This window comes from Aquila chrysaetos, chromosome 22 (assembly GCF_900496995.4).
Source record: "Aquila chrysaetos chrysaetos chromosome 22, bAquChr1.4, whole genome shotgun sequence".
Taxonomy (NCBI): Eukaryota; Metazoa; Chordata; class Aves; order Accipitriformes; family Accipitridae; genus Aquila; species Aquila chrysaetos.
In genome coordinates this window covers 13147977-13165713 of record NC_044025.1, presented here as the reverse complement: position 1 = coordinate 13165713, position 17737 = coordinate 13147977, and the positions used below count along the sequence as shown (strand labels likewise).

General features: G+C 35.3%; 1 protein-coding gene across 1 annotated transcript in view; it reads right to left on the bottom strand.

The window, feature by feature from the left end:
• Positions 1-17737, bottom strand: part of CLINT1 (clathrin interactor 1) — a 53654-nt gene that overhangs the window by 14642 nt on the left and 21275 nt on the right. Inside the window, exons 2-6 of the mRNA XM_029998000.2 lie at positions 10913-11017; positions 10150-10246; positions 8520-8628; positions 7458-7622; positions 3224-3398 (exon numbers count right to left, since the gene is read on the bottom strand). Of these exons, the coding sequence (XP_029853860.1) occupies positions 3224-3398; positions 7458-7622; positions 8520-8628; positions 10150-10246; positions 10913-11017 (651 nt within the window). The remainder of the gene's footprint in view (positions 1-3223; positions 3399-7457; positions 7623-8519; positions 8629-10149; positions 10247-10912; positions 11018-17737) is intronic.

Sequence of the window (17737 nt, the reverse complement as noted above, 5' to 3'; positions counted from 1 at the left end):
GGTTTTTATTTTTCTTTAATGGTCACATTAACCAAAAAAAAAAAAAAAAAAGAAATATTACAGATTAATGTTCCCTTTAAGTGTGTTTACTGTGAGCTGAATAGTAAAATTGCAATGCTTCATCTGAGAATTGCAGAATGAATATTATTAAAAAAAAAAGAAATAAAAATTATAGCTAGCATTGCACCAAATAATTTAAAAAATTTCTGCAAAGGAAGTACATAGTTGCAACTTCCAGAAATCGAAGTATGGATACATGCTCTTTTTCTTTGCCTTAAGGTTTTTGTGGTGTGGGGGTTTTTTTGAACATTCTTTAAGGCAATAAAAGTAGTTTACTGATACTTTAAGACTATCTGAATTGTATCCTACTACAAAAGTAATCCTTTACACAGAAGTTGCCTTTAAACATGGTTGTTGCATCCTTTTATAGGTGTACTAAAAGTTTTGCTTCCTTTCTAGTCTGTTACCTGCATCGACCTTTCTGAATATTGGAGAAACAAGGATTGACAGAGTTTTAAGAATTCTTGCGAAAAAAGTATAGTGTTTCGGAAGAACCTCTGTATATCTGCAGGTAATTTAGAAAATAGAACTTCAGCATACAAGGCTGGACTCAGGGCAGCAATTGACTTATTCACCTAAGACCTAAGAACTAACAAGCACTATGAAAGAACAATGGAGGTTTTCCCACCCCATGGCGTATTGTTTCTTGCCTTCTGTACTTCCAAGGTGATAATCCAATTCCCCCACAGCAGTACTAACATTTTTCTTCTCAAGAAAAAAAGCAGACTAAGCTTCTCCAGAGTTAACTGTGTGAACTGCAGTTTCACTCAAATCTACTGTAAAAACTCAAGCCAGCTATATCACAGGTTAAGGTCTTAGTTAGTTCAAGCATTTTTTGTTTCCTTCTATGCAAACTACTAGCTTTGCAAGTAGAGTCAGAAATCCAGATGTTTGGCCAAGTTCTTCTGGTGTGTATATTGGAGGTAAAGATTGTGTCATCCAAATTCCATTAACCACTGTGAAGAGATGTAAGTCACATTTATTCTTCGTGTTTAAAGACCTTTATTGGTTTTACAGTACTAAAGTAATAATGATTTATAAAGCTATTAAGATAGGAACAATAGAATATACAACAGCAGATTTGCCAGCTGAATGAGTATCACCATTTAGTCACTTTTCCAAGGGAAATAGCAACTTAATTCAATGTTGTTATATAGCAGCAGGCTACAAAAACTAGTAAATTTTTGGAAGCTTCTTTTGTGTTTTTAGAAAAAAAAAAAATTGCTGAAGTGTGAAAACACAGAAATGCTGGATTTCATGAAACATTTACAAGAGAAAGTTATGTTGTGAGCTTAAGTCACATGACAAAATTTCACGTTTCTTTCAGTTTCAATATTTAACTTCATACAAAATATAGTACTCTGTTAATACAACATGAATTATAAGGTTTGTATTTACAGTATCTTTAAGTATAAATAGACAGACATTCTATAACCTTCAGTTCAATCTTCTTCGATCCTTTGATGCCTTCTGTAGAAAGAAACCCCTTCATTTCAACACTCTGATAAAATACCTTCCATGTTGTCTAATCACCATGCCAAGAGAAGCCAAAAGGAAATTTCAGGCTGGTAGCCAAAGCAATGTTAGAGAAGCCATGCTGCCACAACCTGGATTCCTTCTTATGGCAGGATAACCTGCAACTACCGAATTGTTTTTGCTCATGTATATCCCAAAAAATCCTCCTTTTATTTCTAGTCCTGAGTTTATTACTTTCATAAATTTTGAGACAAATACCACAACTGACATTTACCAAAAAAAATGGAAGACAAATAAAAAGGAAGGGACAAGGGTTACAAGAGCAAAACAAAAATGAAAAATGTAATATTAGCCAGAGAAAAAGATCAGTATAACTTGGGGTAGAGATGTACAGTGCAGAAGTCCTCAAAATAAGCTGCTTTTTATAAAGATAAAACACTGGAAGGTGCAAGACTTTATACCAGCACAAGTAAGAGACTAGGAGCCATTCAGAAATAAAGCAAAGGAAATAAGATAAAAAAATGTTTACTGTACACCCTCTACATGAAATGCGGACAGTGAGCTTTACAGATGTCATGTGACAAGTTGCTTTTGAAAGGTAAGTACAGAAAAGCACACAGCAATATACCATTGTTAAATTTGAAATTGTTTACTTTCCTTCTGATCCCTTCTCTTTGTAGTCTACTGATAGTAAGTTCTAAGAGGGAACTCTGATGTGTGCAAAGAATACCAGTTTTATGATTTATTAATGCCCTAGCAAGACCATACTGCCTTTTTCTCAGAAATGCTACCATTATAATTATTTTTTGTTTCTGTGCAAAATTGCTTGAATTTTGTAATATACACACATCTGCATGTGTATTTTTATACACATATATATAAAAATGTATGTGACTGCATCTGAAGATATTCCTGTAAAAAATATTAATCAAATCTCAGTGCAAATTTGAATTTTGTTTCCCAAAAGGGAATTATTTCAATATACTTGAGCACTTTCTCTACAGCAATTTCAGATTCTGTTAAGTATGAATTTGATCTCCAGGTAATAAAATTCAATGCACCTGTTGACGTGTGATGTATGTAAAGTTCTTTCTGCAGGCAAAGCAGGGTAGGTTTTCTTCTTTACTGAAAAAATTTAATGACCAGATGTAAACCACAACAAGTTTTTTGAGAAGGTTCAACTGAAATTGACTCTTTTTTTTTTTTTTTTTTTTTTTTTTTTTTTTAAAAGTCACCTGCAGTCTGTTCTTCCTGGGATCAGCTTAGGGGAGAAGCACTGTGTCAAAGTAGTTCTAAGCAACTTTGTATCTCCCTCCTCTTTGGCACTTCAGCATCCAGAGTAACTAGCATTGAATGGCAGCCTCTAGTATACTGGCACAAGGAAGACCACTGAATTGCTGAGACAAGGAAAGATTAGGAAATTTCAGCCAAATTCCCTGCTTTGCCAGCAGCTATCTAAGCTAGGGGCAGTAATGGAAGTCAGCCAAGAGCAGTTAACTATTGACAGAGCTACATTATTCCCCAAGGCCGGTAAGAGCTGTGTAAGAAGTCCAGGAAGGAGGTATTGAACCCAAACATGCTTCTGTATGGACAAAAGGAATGGCAGAGTAACTAATAATCAGCAACATCAAAGAGCTTTATAATAGCAATTTCACAGAATAAATTCATGTTAAAATAACTCTAGTACCTGCACCTTTCTGGAGAGTCTTCTCTATCTTTCCTTCGGAACTTGCTGATGGTATCATCGATCGTGCTTCCAATTTTGTCGCTCAGCTCACCTAACTTATCGCTGAATGGAAAAGCTGTTTTTTTATCCCATTCTTCATCCCATTTTGACTTGGGCTCAGGATCATATCTTTCACCTGTGTAAGGCATTAAGATAAGAAATACTAAAGATAACAGGAAAAAAAAAAATGCCTGCGGTCTTTCTGGAATCAGTCTCAAGCCCCCCTGCCCTACATACATAAACCTTACAAGTTTTCAAAGCAAACTGAAAGCTCCCACTGTGCTGAATCAACACTATTACAGCAAGGCACAGCATGTAATGCCAATCATTAAGTGGCAGGAATGCAGATTCAAAGACTTTTGTTTATGACAACGACACAATCTTAATGCACTGCACAGCACAGCACATCAGGAGACTGTTGGACTCTGCTGGAGAAGCACAAGAGGCACAATCAACCCTGGCTGCATAAGCAGCTTATCAGAAATGGGATGTGCCAGTTTTGTAAGAGTCATTTAATGCCCGATATTCCATTCTTGGCCAAGCTGTGTGTTCAGAGGTAAATCAATGGTTTTTTTATACATTGACATTCATGAACACATAAAAAAGCACAGTACCAAAATATTGAAAGACATAAGTGTGCAATGCATGATAACTTTCCGTTCTTCCTTTTCCACACTCGGTGACTAAAAAAAAAAACCAACCTTTTAAAGAGATGAAAAAAGAAGAGGCAGTAAGGCAAATCACCTTCTCCGCAGCCACTGAGTACCCCGAACATCTTTACTAAACACTCAAGATATCAAAAACACTTTTCTTCTAATCACGTATTCAAGACCTCCATACTGGTATCTTAGCTTACAAACAGCTGACGGTTTTACTTCAAATAAGTACATTTGCTGTACAACCTCATTAAGAAAGTTTAAGAAATTTAAGCTTGGGTTTATTTATACACACCCAGGCAATCCGAGTTTAATTTAAAAGCAAAAACAACACTTACATTTTAACAGACTTCACTATCAGAAGCACAGCACACTTTACTAACTTGTATTGTGATCTTTTATCAGACCTTCTGCTGAAAACACAGGTATATAAAACAACCCAATATAGCTCAGTTTCTAGACAACACTTTTAGACAAACATTTTATATTTTGGCCCTTGCACACATGAAACAAGGCATTTTTTGTACTATTGAAAAATGCAAAATACTAGTTAAATTTTTTTACTTGAGGTGAGTAAAATTGAGTGGCAGAAAGGAAGAATTGTGAAAAATTCATTACATCAAGTTACATACAAATTATATTGTAGCTCAGGTAATGTTCAAGATGTATTCAATTAAGCCATTTTTAATAAAAAGAAAATGATGGATTCCAGCACTACAAGGTGCAAAATTTGAGTTATATCTGTTCAATATACCAGAGGATGTATTTTCTTACTGAAGAGAAGTGCAAGTCTCCAATGACATTTGTTTAGATCCATAAAGGATAGACAAACTTTTTCAAAGTAGAGAACCTGTTACAAATCAGCAAGATACTCGGTGAGATCTTTATCACTGAAAAAGGAGAAATTGCTAAGAAATGTACTACTGTTAAATTTTGCAGGAGAATAAAATGGCCTTATTCAGTTTATGTCAGGCTCTCAAGCATTTTAATGTAGATTCCATTAGAAGGTTTCCTTGTGCAACAGGAATTTTAAAATAAATAAAAAACCCCGAGAGCTCAGTATTTGCAGGACAAAAAGAACTAAGGAAAACTCTGAAAATACAAGCATTTTGTATTTAAATAACTAGAATCCTTTAGACTAGAAGTCTGACCTGGGAAAAAATTTGTTTTGTGCTGCTAGAAAGATTTTTATTTTTTTTAAATTTTTTTACTTTACTCAACAAATAAAGAGATAATTGAAAATTCTTTACCATAAAAATGAAATACAAGCCAAAGGAGGCAGTCCTTTAAATTAAAAAACTTGAATGGTAACTAAAGAGCATATAGAGAAAGACTTCTACCCAGCATACAGGGTTAGATCACGACTCTGTACAGAGCAAGTCAAAAGATAAGCTCGGTGAAAGAACAGAGGGACATGTACTTAAACTACAAATGCAGTGACTCATAAGTGTTTCCTAAAAAGAGAATCACCAGAATTCCAAGCAGGTAGCAAAAGCCTAAAAGAATATAATAAAACAAGACATATCCTGCCATAGAGAGAGAGATTTTTCAACTACTCTGCATGTGAGGAAAAGGGAGAGCAGAGGAACACGGAGAAGTAACCTGTCAAAAACAGAAGAGAGCAAATCTAAGTTTAAAGCTCACAGGGAAGAAGAGTAAAAACCATACATAGCACCAGAGAGGGACAGGTGAAGTTTAAGTCCTGCACAGTTACTACTCAGATCTTATACCAAACCCTTCTCAAAGAAGTCACTGACTACAGCAAACCAGAGCCTTGTGCCATTGTGACTTTGGGACTCATCCCTTAATGAAAGCAGCCAAGGATTTACTCAGGCCAAAGAAAACACAGATAAACATCGCAAGACTGACAGCTGGATCATGGACGACATGCTGGGATACATCAGACATAAAAGCCAGTTCAAGCTCAGATCCCTGCTACACATTATGGCAGGGACTGGGGAGCGAGGAGGAAGCTGCACACTTGGACTTGATAAGCAAAACATAGTACTGGTTGTGTGCCTTTATCTAACCAAGGCTGTCAGAGAAAACTGTGTCCTCTCTAAACAAAGGCAAGCTGATGGCATTACATCCTCTGAGGCCAAAAATCTTACAAACACACTATGCTGAAGACACATAGTCTGACAGAACTCATTGCACACATGAAGAACATCGGTTGCCTCAGCAAAACGGGTGAATTTCCAGAAGCAAGGGTACATCAGACTACCTGTCAACAGCATTTGGATGTTGGTTTTTTTTAATTTGCGTTTTTTGTTTTGTGTGTGCATGTTTTTAAATAAAGGACCTCAGTAATGAAGGTCCTATTCCAAGTATCAGACCCAAGCTGGATATAGGACTGGCACCTTGTGCAATGAGGGCTGAGATGCATGACAGCTGGATTCTTTAATTTTTGGAATTTTGATTTTTGAAAATCTGATGGCAGGTTTTCTGATTTTTTTAATGAGGGAGCAGATGACCAAGTAACCCTTCACACACATCTTTCTTAAATATATAATATACATATTTGAAATATAATATATATATAGGGATTTTTTTTTAAACAAAAAGTTTAGAACTAACTTTCTGGTGTTAATTCTAGCCTCTTCCCTGTCAGCTGGAATTCCCTAGGATTTAGGGATGAGCACTGTTGCACTAAATTTCCAGCCTGCATACGGGTCTGCTGTGCTATGCAACCAACATCCAGCTGCAAGCTTACTATGTCTACATAAAGTAAATCTGGTATTGCCTCTGGGAGCCCTCCTTTGAAAAGCACATGGGACTTGCAGTACTAATCAAACAAGATTTTAAAAAAATCACACAGACTGAGACAGTAACAACTGTATTGGTAAACTCCTGAAATATAAGCTCCATCACTTACAAGGTACTTTATGCATATATTTAAAGTCAGATCTGACAGACATCAGAACCCATACAGATAATCCACAGATATCTTTCAAGTGTCCAAACAGTATTATTTGGGAAACTAAAAAGTCTAATGGCATATAATACCTACATTGTTTCACCCAAACAGGATTACTGCCCTAAAAGCCCTAACCCAAATTAACCAACGGTTCTAAAGGAGGTTGGCAGGAGTAGGTGAAGCAATTCCTGTGCTGTGGTGGGTGGAAAGTATCATCACTTTTTTTTTTTAAATTAAAGACTTACTAAGAAACCCTGACTTATAAGGGCATTTATTTATCTACTTCTGCTACATTCATTTCACAATGAGACTCTGCCTATGGATAAAAACAAAACAGCTAAGTTTTTGCTAAACCAATGTGTTAATGTAATTTGTGTTAGTTTCTAGTTAGTTATTATCTAAAAAAGACTAACTTAAAGATTTTTAAAGTAATTCATTTAAATTTGTATGTGGGGGGGGAATGTGCAAGATTTCTTTTATAATAGCAACCCTGACAGTTAAAGAAATGTAAAGAAAAAGCATTGAAAGGAGCACCTTAGAAATTCCTTAAGTTATCAGTGTTATCTAAGCCAAGTTAAAAGCTGAGATTGTCAATCCTTGACCACGAAAGCCTAGTACTCACTGTATCTGAACCCTCCAACACTGTCCGAAGAAACCCCAATGTATTTGTCTTTGTTCTTCTTTGCTTTCTTTCTTTCTTCCCGAAGTCGATCATCATCTTGAGCAAATTCAACCATTTCTTTTACCTTCTGGCGTATGTTTATACCTTGGTCTTTGCCATTTTCATCTGTATAGGTAATGCAGGATAAAGATGATGGATGGAAGAGGGGGGAAAAAGCAAAAAAATAAATCAGAGGCAGCAATACTGAACATCAAACTGATAAGAAAATTTGAATTATGAACACAGCAGTCAGAGAAAGATCTTATGGCTGCTAAGGTCCACTGCATTTGTTTTGAAAGTACCAAATAATTTGTTTCAACACAAATTTTCATCCTTGGATAAATGATAGTTTTCACTGAATGGTGTATTAAGAAGCATCTAACTGCTGCTGAAACATTGAAAAGATTAACAAAGACTGAGACAGAAATTATATTCTCCACTTAAACAATTTTACCCTTCAAAATATAACCCCTTTTCCGCAGTCTTTTTAGTACAGGTTTTGCAAGTTTAATTGTAAGAACTCAGTCTTATTGGAAAACTGAATTTTTGAAAAACTGCTTTCAGTTGGGATGTACTACAAGCTAAATGTGCTCCTTTCCCAGCTTTTTTCACATTCAAAACACACACTGGCCTTGCTGCCTTTGCACTGTAAATATTATTTGGTGGGAGGAAAAAAACCCAGCTTCAAACAGATGTGTGTGTTTTGGAGCTCTAACCTTTTCTTCCCATATGATTAAAGCTATTCCTTTACGGACACCACAGGGGACCAGTCTCTAGTGCATATTTTAATATAAACCCGAACACTCATGTTGTGTTGGTTCTGTTGTTATTAGCCAGTCTTTTCTGCAAGTTCTTGTCTTCACTAATTAATACTCTAGGGTCCCACGTCTTGGATTCTGCACTCTTCACACAACTGGCAACAGTCACATTCTAATTAGACTGGGGAAGCTTCTAAGCTGGTTCAGGTGACTGACAACTCCAACTACTGTTTTAATTTGCTTATAAGATTTTTCTATTGCTCACCTACAAAGTGGTAATTTTCCAGGGATCGCAAATCATAAATGTGTTCTCTGGCACTTGTAACAACACGCTCTGATCCATTCCTTATGAGGTAAGCTAGGAGCAGCAAAGACTATAAAAATACAAAGCACCTTATGATTGCATGAAAAAAAGCTCTATCTTTAAAAAAAAAAAAGCAATAGAAAACCAAACCTACCTCCCTCCCCAAATTAGTAAGTATTAAGACTTTCCTCTTTTAAATAAATGCTTATTATATGAGTTCACACAGAAAAAGCACAATGTTTTCCCCACATGCACCTTTTGCTCTTTAGAATATCAAAACTGTATTTGTCAAACTAATTTGTTATTACTAAATCACAAGTAGTTACCTTCATCACCTACTGCTTATTTTAAAAGACAGCAGTAGCAATTTAAGAGAAAAAGTTAACCCTGCTAAATGAAGCATTTTCTTTTGCCTCTTTTGTTCACAATTTTCCAATGGTTTTCACTGAAAAGTAAATCCTACAGAAATTTAAGAAGCCTTCTGCAGGATGCAATGGATATACAAAACTGCATCTCAGGACAATCTTAAGCAAGTGACAAAACAAATGAACTTTAAATAGTACTTTAATTGCAATTTTTTATGTTGAGGATTTCTATCTAGAAGAAAAAAATTAATGCACTTTCTCCAAAGTAGTGCCTTTATCAGTTAAAACTATCATTATATTTCAACCTATCCAAACCTGATAAGCAATTCCAAGCAGTCTTTATAACATTAAGTAGTTATGTGTGATAGCATTAAATATTAATTTATATTGTACTTCAGGGAAAACAATTACTATGAATACAAAACATCAAGCACCTGTGAAAAGCACAAACCATGCCTTAGAATTAATTCTGTCTTGTTACAATCCTGGCATCAAGAAAAACAAAATATAAGCTAGTCTAATACATCAATTTGAAAAAAATGAGGTTATATTTGCATAATTCAGTGAACATTGAACACCACTTTAAGTGCAGCATGATATAATCTTAAGCAAAAAGTTTCTGTACCATGCTAATTAGCCAGAGACAAGAAAAATGCAAATGATCCAGTTCTTTTTCCAAAAGGCAAGTAGGACATAAAAGCCTCATATGATAAGATCTGCAAGAAAATTTGGTCCACTCAAAGCTAAACTACCATGTTTAGGGAATAAGAAATTGGCAGAAAATTCAGATTAGTGTCCATTTTATTTCAGGTATTCTTGAATTCCTTCAGAAACAATTTCCTGATAGCACAATAACTTATCATCTACTTCTCACGGAGTACTGTAACAACTCCTTTGGGTAGATTCAAAATGTGAATGCTACTCCAATACTTGAATATCAGCAAAATGTAATTGCTCTATTATGTTTGTTAAGTGGATCTTAGACACACTTCTAAAACTAGAAATTTTGTTTTTTCCATATAGAGCATTTGAAAGACATCTTTGACTTCAGTAACAGAATTATAAAGCTTATAGTTAGGAAAGAAATTATAGGTTGCTAGCAGAGTAAGTGATATAGCAGTATCTAAATAAGACACTGCATCAGAACACTATACTAGCAACAAGCATTATGTCCTTCATAGACCAAGGCTAAGTCTTGAATACTTCCAGCTCATATACATACACACCTTATAAACTCTCCTCCAGTTCTTTTTATTGTCTTTCAGCATTCGAGTCCAAAGCATGTTCATAAGTTCTGGAAACTGTTCATACATAAACGTAGCCCTAAAGAATTAAACAAAAGGAGTAAAGAAATTTTGTTCTCTGTGGTTTGCCACAATAGCTTGTTAAGACTGAGGGCTGACAGTAGATGGCAGGCTTGATCTAAGCCCATTCACATTTGATGACATTACAAGGGAAAAAGCTATCCTTATTTATTACTCATATAGAAGTAATTTACATACCAGTACTACAGAAGAAAAAAGTAATTCTAAAAATCTGAGGCAGTAGAAGAACCTTCACTAATTTATAACAAAAATAATGTTTAACACAAATACCCTAATAACAACTGCAACTAGTCAAACATGCAACTTCCAAACTTATTTTAACAGAAAAAATGTTCAAGGAAGAATTTAACATGTTTTGCACTACTTGGAAAAGTCACAAGAAAGCAGTCTGAAAATAAACACTCCAAAAAAGTCAGATATATTGGAAGACTTATGAGGCTACATAAATAAAAATCAAGAATTTAAAAAAATACCTTGAGTTCATTTTTTGTTTGACAGTTTTCAATACATTGTAAGATTATGCATTAAAAAAGACTTGATTTACAGCAACTTTTCAGCATTATCAGTCAGCATACCACAGAGTTGATTTAGCAGCAAATTTCACATTCCTGTATAAAATGCACCACGTTTCTTTTCTTCATCACTGAACCAAATTATCACTTACTTGGCAATCTCTCCCATGAGTTGCCCCGAAGGTCCCCACGGATCATCATTGGTTGCTTCTCGAACCTTAGACTCTATTTCTGAATAATTCATAACCACATTGGTGCTGCAAAGGAAAAAAATTAACACACATGAAGATTAGCATCAAAACTGAGAAACACATGAAAACTTAATAATGACACTAGTGTGTATCTCACTTAATGAGATACCTCTATAGGGTGGGAAAGAAAACATCTTTAGTGCAGAAGTTACCCTGAGGACACTATGCAACACATTTAAGTTATCTTTAAGAAGGTTTTACTATGCTATTAGTCTTCAAGAATACAGATGAGAAACTAGAGATTACATTGCAGCTGGATTCAGTCCAGTAAAAATGGCTTTTGGTCCACTTAAAATCCAAACCAAACCACTAGAGTCAAAGCTGATAGCTTCCCCAACTAGATATCGTTTGCTTACAGGTTTGTACAGTGTACAGTTATTTGCAAGAGGCTTTATAACTCAATCAGAAGCAGTTTTTGTTTGTTTGTTTTTAATGAGTGCTATAGAGAAACTCGAGAATACCAGTACCAAACAGGTGTTAGTAAAAAAATAAAAAAATTAAGAAAAAAAAAAAATCACACAGAAGACTGAAGTAAGGGAGATGAGATTCACTAGAAAGTCTGTTTCCTAGCTTGAATTTATTTAAGGGAAAACAGCAAAATAAGAAAAGCTGCAGAGCACTCTGTTACAATTAAAGGAATACAAATACTATAAGGAGCTCAGGGTGTATCTACAAGAGTTCACAGAAGAACATAACTTGGAAAAAGGAAGCAATTTTTCCATATCAGTTATATTAGAATAGTCAATATGTGATTGATTATTTTTTTTTAATGACTCTCTCAAACTGGTAACCTTCAACTATAAGCCCAGCAACCTCCTTTGTGCCCCTGAAAGTATCCAGATACATTTGATAACATAATGATTTTCCTTATATTTTAAGGTGAGTGAGCAGGCCCAAAGCATCATTCATATGAAAAATGTTTGAAAAACAGCTCTCTAATTAAGGAGCAATATAGCATACAATCATAATGAAAACATTGGTAAAAGGAAACCTAGTGACCTCTGCTTTCCCTATATACTTTGCAGTGTATTTGAAATAACTTAGAAATTACATGTTTACACCTCTTGTATCAAACTTTTGATACTTTACTTAACTGTTAAAAGTACATCATACAACTGGTTTCAGAAGCTAAAAAACCCCTACAAGATAACTGCGTTCAATACAAATCATCTTATAAAGTCAAACTGATTAAACTGTAGGAAAGATCTAACGATCTTATAATACCATGCATAGAAGGCATTTGCTGCTTAAAAAAATCCTCTGAACCTGAAAGGACTAGAAGGGGGGGGGGGGGGGGGGGAAATCAAGATGCTTAATAGTCATCCCTCTGTCCATGTAGAAGTTGGCACAAAGCAGCATTCAAGCAATACCCGTTCAATTTTATTTGGCATAAGGATAGCAAAGATCTTGGAACTGGGAGTTATAAACAGTAGAAACAAGAATGAGATCCCCTTAAGTCTGAAAGGGGACACAGAAGGTAATTGTTAAAACAGAATAAAATTCCTGGACTTAATCTTGGATTCTCAGCATGAGAATTCCTGCTGTCAGATTCTGATGTATGATTTTATTCAACTTTGTGTCTAAAGAGAGCATAAGCTACATGACTGAATAAATAATCAGCAAGCTAACAGAACCTATCTATATAAGAAAACGCATGTAGGAACACAGCAGTAGTTATGAACAACAGCAATTAAGGTTTTACAAATTCGTTTATGCTAAATGCACCTCAAGCTTCTGTTTCTGACATTTTCTTTACCATACATACAAACTAATACCATCTTTATTTCCCATATGCATGGAACATTAAAAAAAAAAAAAAAAAAAAACCAAACCCAAAAAACCCACAACCCCAAAGCTACAGGCTTCAGTGCTTTGCAGCTTTCAGCACACTGGTTCCCTTGTCCGAAAAAAGGAAAGGCAGGGAGTTGAATGGAAAGGTTCTGTTTGTTTTTATAATCCCTCCTTAAGCACTTGTTTGAGAGACGATGGAGAGTTGGGGGGAAAGCATAAAATGAAGCATTTCCTTCATTTCTTAGAGCAAAGAATTTAAGATTGGAAAATGCATGAAAAGATGCAAACTTACTGTAAAAAAAAAAAAAGCCAGCATTAGCTATGGAAGAGCTCAAAGTGCACGGCTAAAGCAGCATCAGGGTTGAAAGGGGGAAATGGAAGGAAAACAAGGAAATTAACTAATGCCAAAAGAAAGAAGAAGGTGCAGTTAAACCCCTCTAAGTACAGAAACATGCTCTATTTCTAAAACCCTCCTGCAGTAAAGTTATTGTTCTCAGCAACTAGAAGAAAGCTCTTTTTTAAACGCCAAGATGAGATCTAATGGCACAAAGCGTTCCAAAACAAAGTATCTTTAAGCTGCATTTAATTCAGCAACAAATGTAAACTTCAAGTAAAAAAAAAAAACTGTTGTATAGTTTGGCATCATTCCAGGTCACTTAAAAATAACCATTTCTAAAAAGGTGGAAATACAGTTTTATTCTTCCTTTCCCATGTTTTCTATGGCCCTCATTCCATGCCCTACCCATGATTCCTGTGACCTTTGCAACAAAAAAATAATTTATGTCCAGATGTGAAGGGAAAAAGTGACTAGCTTGATTGCCAAGACTTCCTGTGATTGATATAAATTTAATATCCGAGGACACTTTCAGACACCAGGGGGGGCTCTCTGATTAGTTTATACTGGGTAGCTTCCAGGGAATCGTGCTGGATTGCATGGACACAGTCTGCTTTGCAAACAAATGGACATACAACAGTCAAGACTGACAGAAAGTATCTTTGCAGTGTTTAAAACACCCTATTATCTGTGAGACTACATTTGGATTTACCCCAAATCGTTCACTGAAACCCTGCACAACTGGAATCTTGTGACAAGCACATTTACAGAAAGTTTTGACGTGGACAAAGACATTAAACATAAGTGTATTTTTCAAGTTACATCCAAAATAAAGGCACAGCAAATAAATGGGTTGACATCAACACTACAAACTGTTGCATTCTTTTCTGTTTGTGTCTTACATTTCTTTTAAGTCTATTAAATCAGACTGGTGTCAACAGAAGATTTTTACTCTTTATTGTACCCTTAAAAATTATTTCAGTATTGTTTCTTTTAAAAAAACCCAAAACTGTTCAGAAAAGCCAAGAGAGGGCACTGTCACATCTCTATGAAACAGCAAGCAAAATGTTAGCTTTTAATTTCTTGCAAGAGAACACTCAACTTTAAATGTTTGTATCTACAATTTATAGCAACACTGAATAGGTAGCTCAAGTCTGAGACTAAATTCCTCCACATGAATAAAGGGACATTGCTAGGGAAAAGCCAGTGGGTAGTAGTTTTAAGTATCTGATCACCTCCAACTGCATCAGACAAGAGATACACTTCCTCTTAAAAAAAAAAAAGTTAAAAGTTTTACATGCATTTTATAAAGTGTATTTTAACATGTTTTGAAACTGAACAGATGTACCATAGATGAAATGCCCCCAAAATAGTACTCTGTCCACAATTTTGGCTGCATTTTTCAAAGAAAAAAAAATCTTTCAAAGAATTCAACCAATTGTAAATAGCTTCAAATTTTGCTCTGAGTTACATTTTGAGATTTGTAAATTTGAGATAAAGCTGTCATCTGAATCCAGGTGATATCCTATAGTGTGCTAAAAAAAACCCAGAAAATAAGCAAGAGGGGGAGAGCAGAGGGATGTAAGGGGTGAGAGGAAGTATTGCATGTACCTCAAATGTGTAATTTGAGTTAAAAGTGATGGTTAGTTGGTGTTAGGGAGAGCAAGCAGACAAGCAAGAGGGGACAAAAAGTTCTGTATAAAACTAAGGGGATCAGAGAAGCTACCAAGGTCCAGCCAAAAAGTTTAGTGAGTATCTGCCACTTAAACCTTTACAGTTGCAACAGCCTGAAAAGTACTTTAGCTTTCAGGCGTAAGAGGATAAAAATCCCACAGGTCTGAGATTGTATTCTGAGCACTATTCTTTGAAACACGGAAATGAAAGATAGCTTGTAGATGGCCTGCTTGAAAAGAAAGCCTTACAGACTGAAGGAACACTTCACAGAACAACATACAAAAAGAGGCGTACTTTAAGAGGGGTCCTGTCTTCCCCCTTCCCTTATCAGTGGATACTGAATGTAACCCACAAAGTGGATACATTTATTGCTTACTAGTGTTTGTATCTGTAGAAAACTTCTATTTGTGTTTGATTTCAACATACTCCAGTATAAGACTCTAACAGACATATTTTGGCTACTCTGCTCGGGCTTCTGACCTTACATAGTAACACATGAATCAAGCTACTAATGCTCAGAAGGACAATATTAGTGAGGATGAGGTGCACTCTACTCTCACTAATATATCAGCACTTCTTCAGTGTTTTTTCCATAAAACAGTCACAAAATAAATACTTAAAAAGAAAGCTTTCCTCCTCCAGACTACAGGAAAAAAAAAAAAAAAAAATCACTTTTGTACCAGGAAAGTAAAATCATTGTATTTCCACCCAACATTCTGTTAAAAAATTGAATAAGCACAACATCATGAATTGAAACGTTTTCTTCAGAGTGAAGATTTTTCACTGTTCAACACCACAAGGTATTTGTTCTCTATAGATTCATATGCTGTAACTAAGTCAGGAGATGATCATCACTTACAAAATATTACACAACTGTAACTATACTGCTTCTAGTAACAGCTTCCAATTGGTAACACTACAACCCGTTTTGTTGTGCCTGAATTAGTTACCCCACAATCACTGCTGGTTCCACTCTGAAAAAAAAAAAAAAAAAAAAAAAACAAAACCAAAAAACCAAAAAACCCACAACACACAAGCCCTAAATCTCTCTATATCATATCCCTTGAACCAGGAACACTTTGGAAACATGGATGGGGAAACAAACACAAGGCTCAACATAGTCAGCAACAGAAATGGAATGAGTCTATTTTCTCAGCTAATCTCTACTCTACAATTAAGCACCAAACTCTAACCCTCAAACAACATTTCATAACAATGATTTACATACACTACCAGCAAACCTGCTGAAGAAAAAGGTGCAACAACTTTTGTCCTTGTTCATTTGATTCAACAGTTCGGTTAGAACGTCAGATGCAGCATATAGCACTAGTAAGAGCAAATAGTTCAATGCCCACAGTCTTTCCAAAAGAATGCCACACAGATATTTCCACTTCATGCTCCCCAGCATCTCCTGTATCTTCCAGACTTTTTCCATGGTCAGTGGTGTTCTGTTCCCTCATCACCCTGACAATACATTCCGGTGCATGAAATCACAACTCAAAGGAAGCTTACAGTTCACTGCTAGATTTTGGGAGCAACGTTCTTTTGAAGGAAGTATTCCTAAGATAAGCATTCATCAGGAAAGGAGTAGAGAGCTATATCTCACAAAGTTTCAGATCTTCAAACGACATGTAAACTTAACATTTCATATTAATGCTCAAATAGCAGCAGTCTTAAACATGCAGAAACCTTTAAATAGCATGTGCATAGGAAACCTGCAATAGAGAAAATAAGTGCCATGAGAAAAGAAGGTATTTATACATTAAAGGTAATGAAAGAATAATAAATATCTATCCATCCACCCATTCAAAATGGAACTTACTTTAAAACATATTAAGGAATCAGAAAGCCTAACAGATCTTAGTGAATGTTTCTGCACAAACTTAAAAGCCTTGAATATGCCCTGGGGCAAGAGTCAGACCACTCCATTAAAAGCACCATTAGGATTAGAGTTGCTATTGATGTGGGTGGTGTCACTGAGGACACAAGTACAATTCTGGACATTAGATCCACAGAAGATTTGTGAAATGCCATGTCTAATCTTGTGAAAACTAAAATAAACAGAAGTCACAGAGAGAGTACATTACAACAGTTTCTTTATAGTGATGATAAAGGTATTGGATTGGACAGGGTAAGCCTAATTAGAAACACTTCTTAAACCTCTGGGAAGCTGCCCACTGTGCTGAGGGACTGAGCAGCAGAACAAGAAACCTGGTTACACAGTTAAAAATTTTTTTCAATGTACATTTCAAACCAATTACAATATCATGTATACATGGGACTCCTATGTGCATAATATTATGCCTTTAACTATTACTCCAAGGACATCACTGGATTATGCACCTTCTGTTTTCCTTTTTTTAATTTTACAACTGGGAACACTAAAATACTAAAAGCTGAGATGAGAAACTTTCTACATGTTACCACCATTAACAGTTTCCAGTGAGACACCATTCTGCAAATATCTGTTTAAAGACTAAGTGCAGAAGAAAAAAAATTCAAGCGTTACACACATGTATGTCTATCATACATATAGTTTGAACATTAATGCTATTCAAACAAACAGCAACACTAAAGAAATTATATTTTTTAAAGAAAAAAATTAATCTCTTAGAGGGGGAGGGGTCTGGATTAACAGAGGACAACAGAAGCTCTGTTACTGTACAGCAGTATGTAGTGTGGTACCAAAGTCTTGCAAGAAACAAATATTTTAACCTTTTGTTATTTAAGGTGCCAAAGCAGACACAACGTAATTTTATATTTTAACTATGTGTTTAGCATTATCCTTTCAGTAGGCAATCTCATATACTAATACATTAATCTCATTCTTTCTGTAATTTTGTCAGCAGCTTCTTTATTTTTAGAAAGTCTTCTCCATGTTTCCTATGACTTTCACAGTGAATAAAAGCAAAGCAAACTTTAAATTC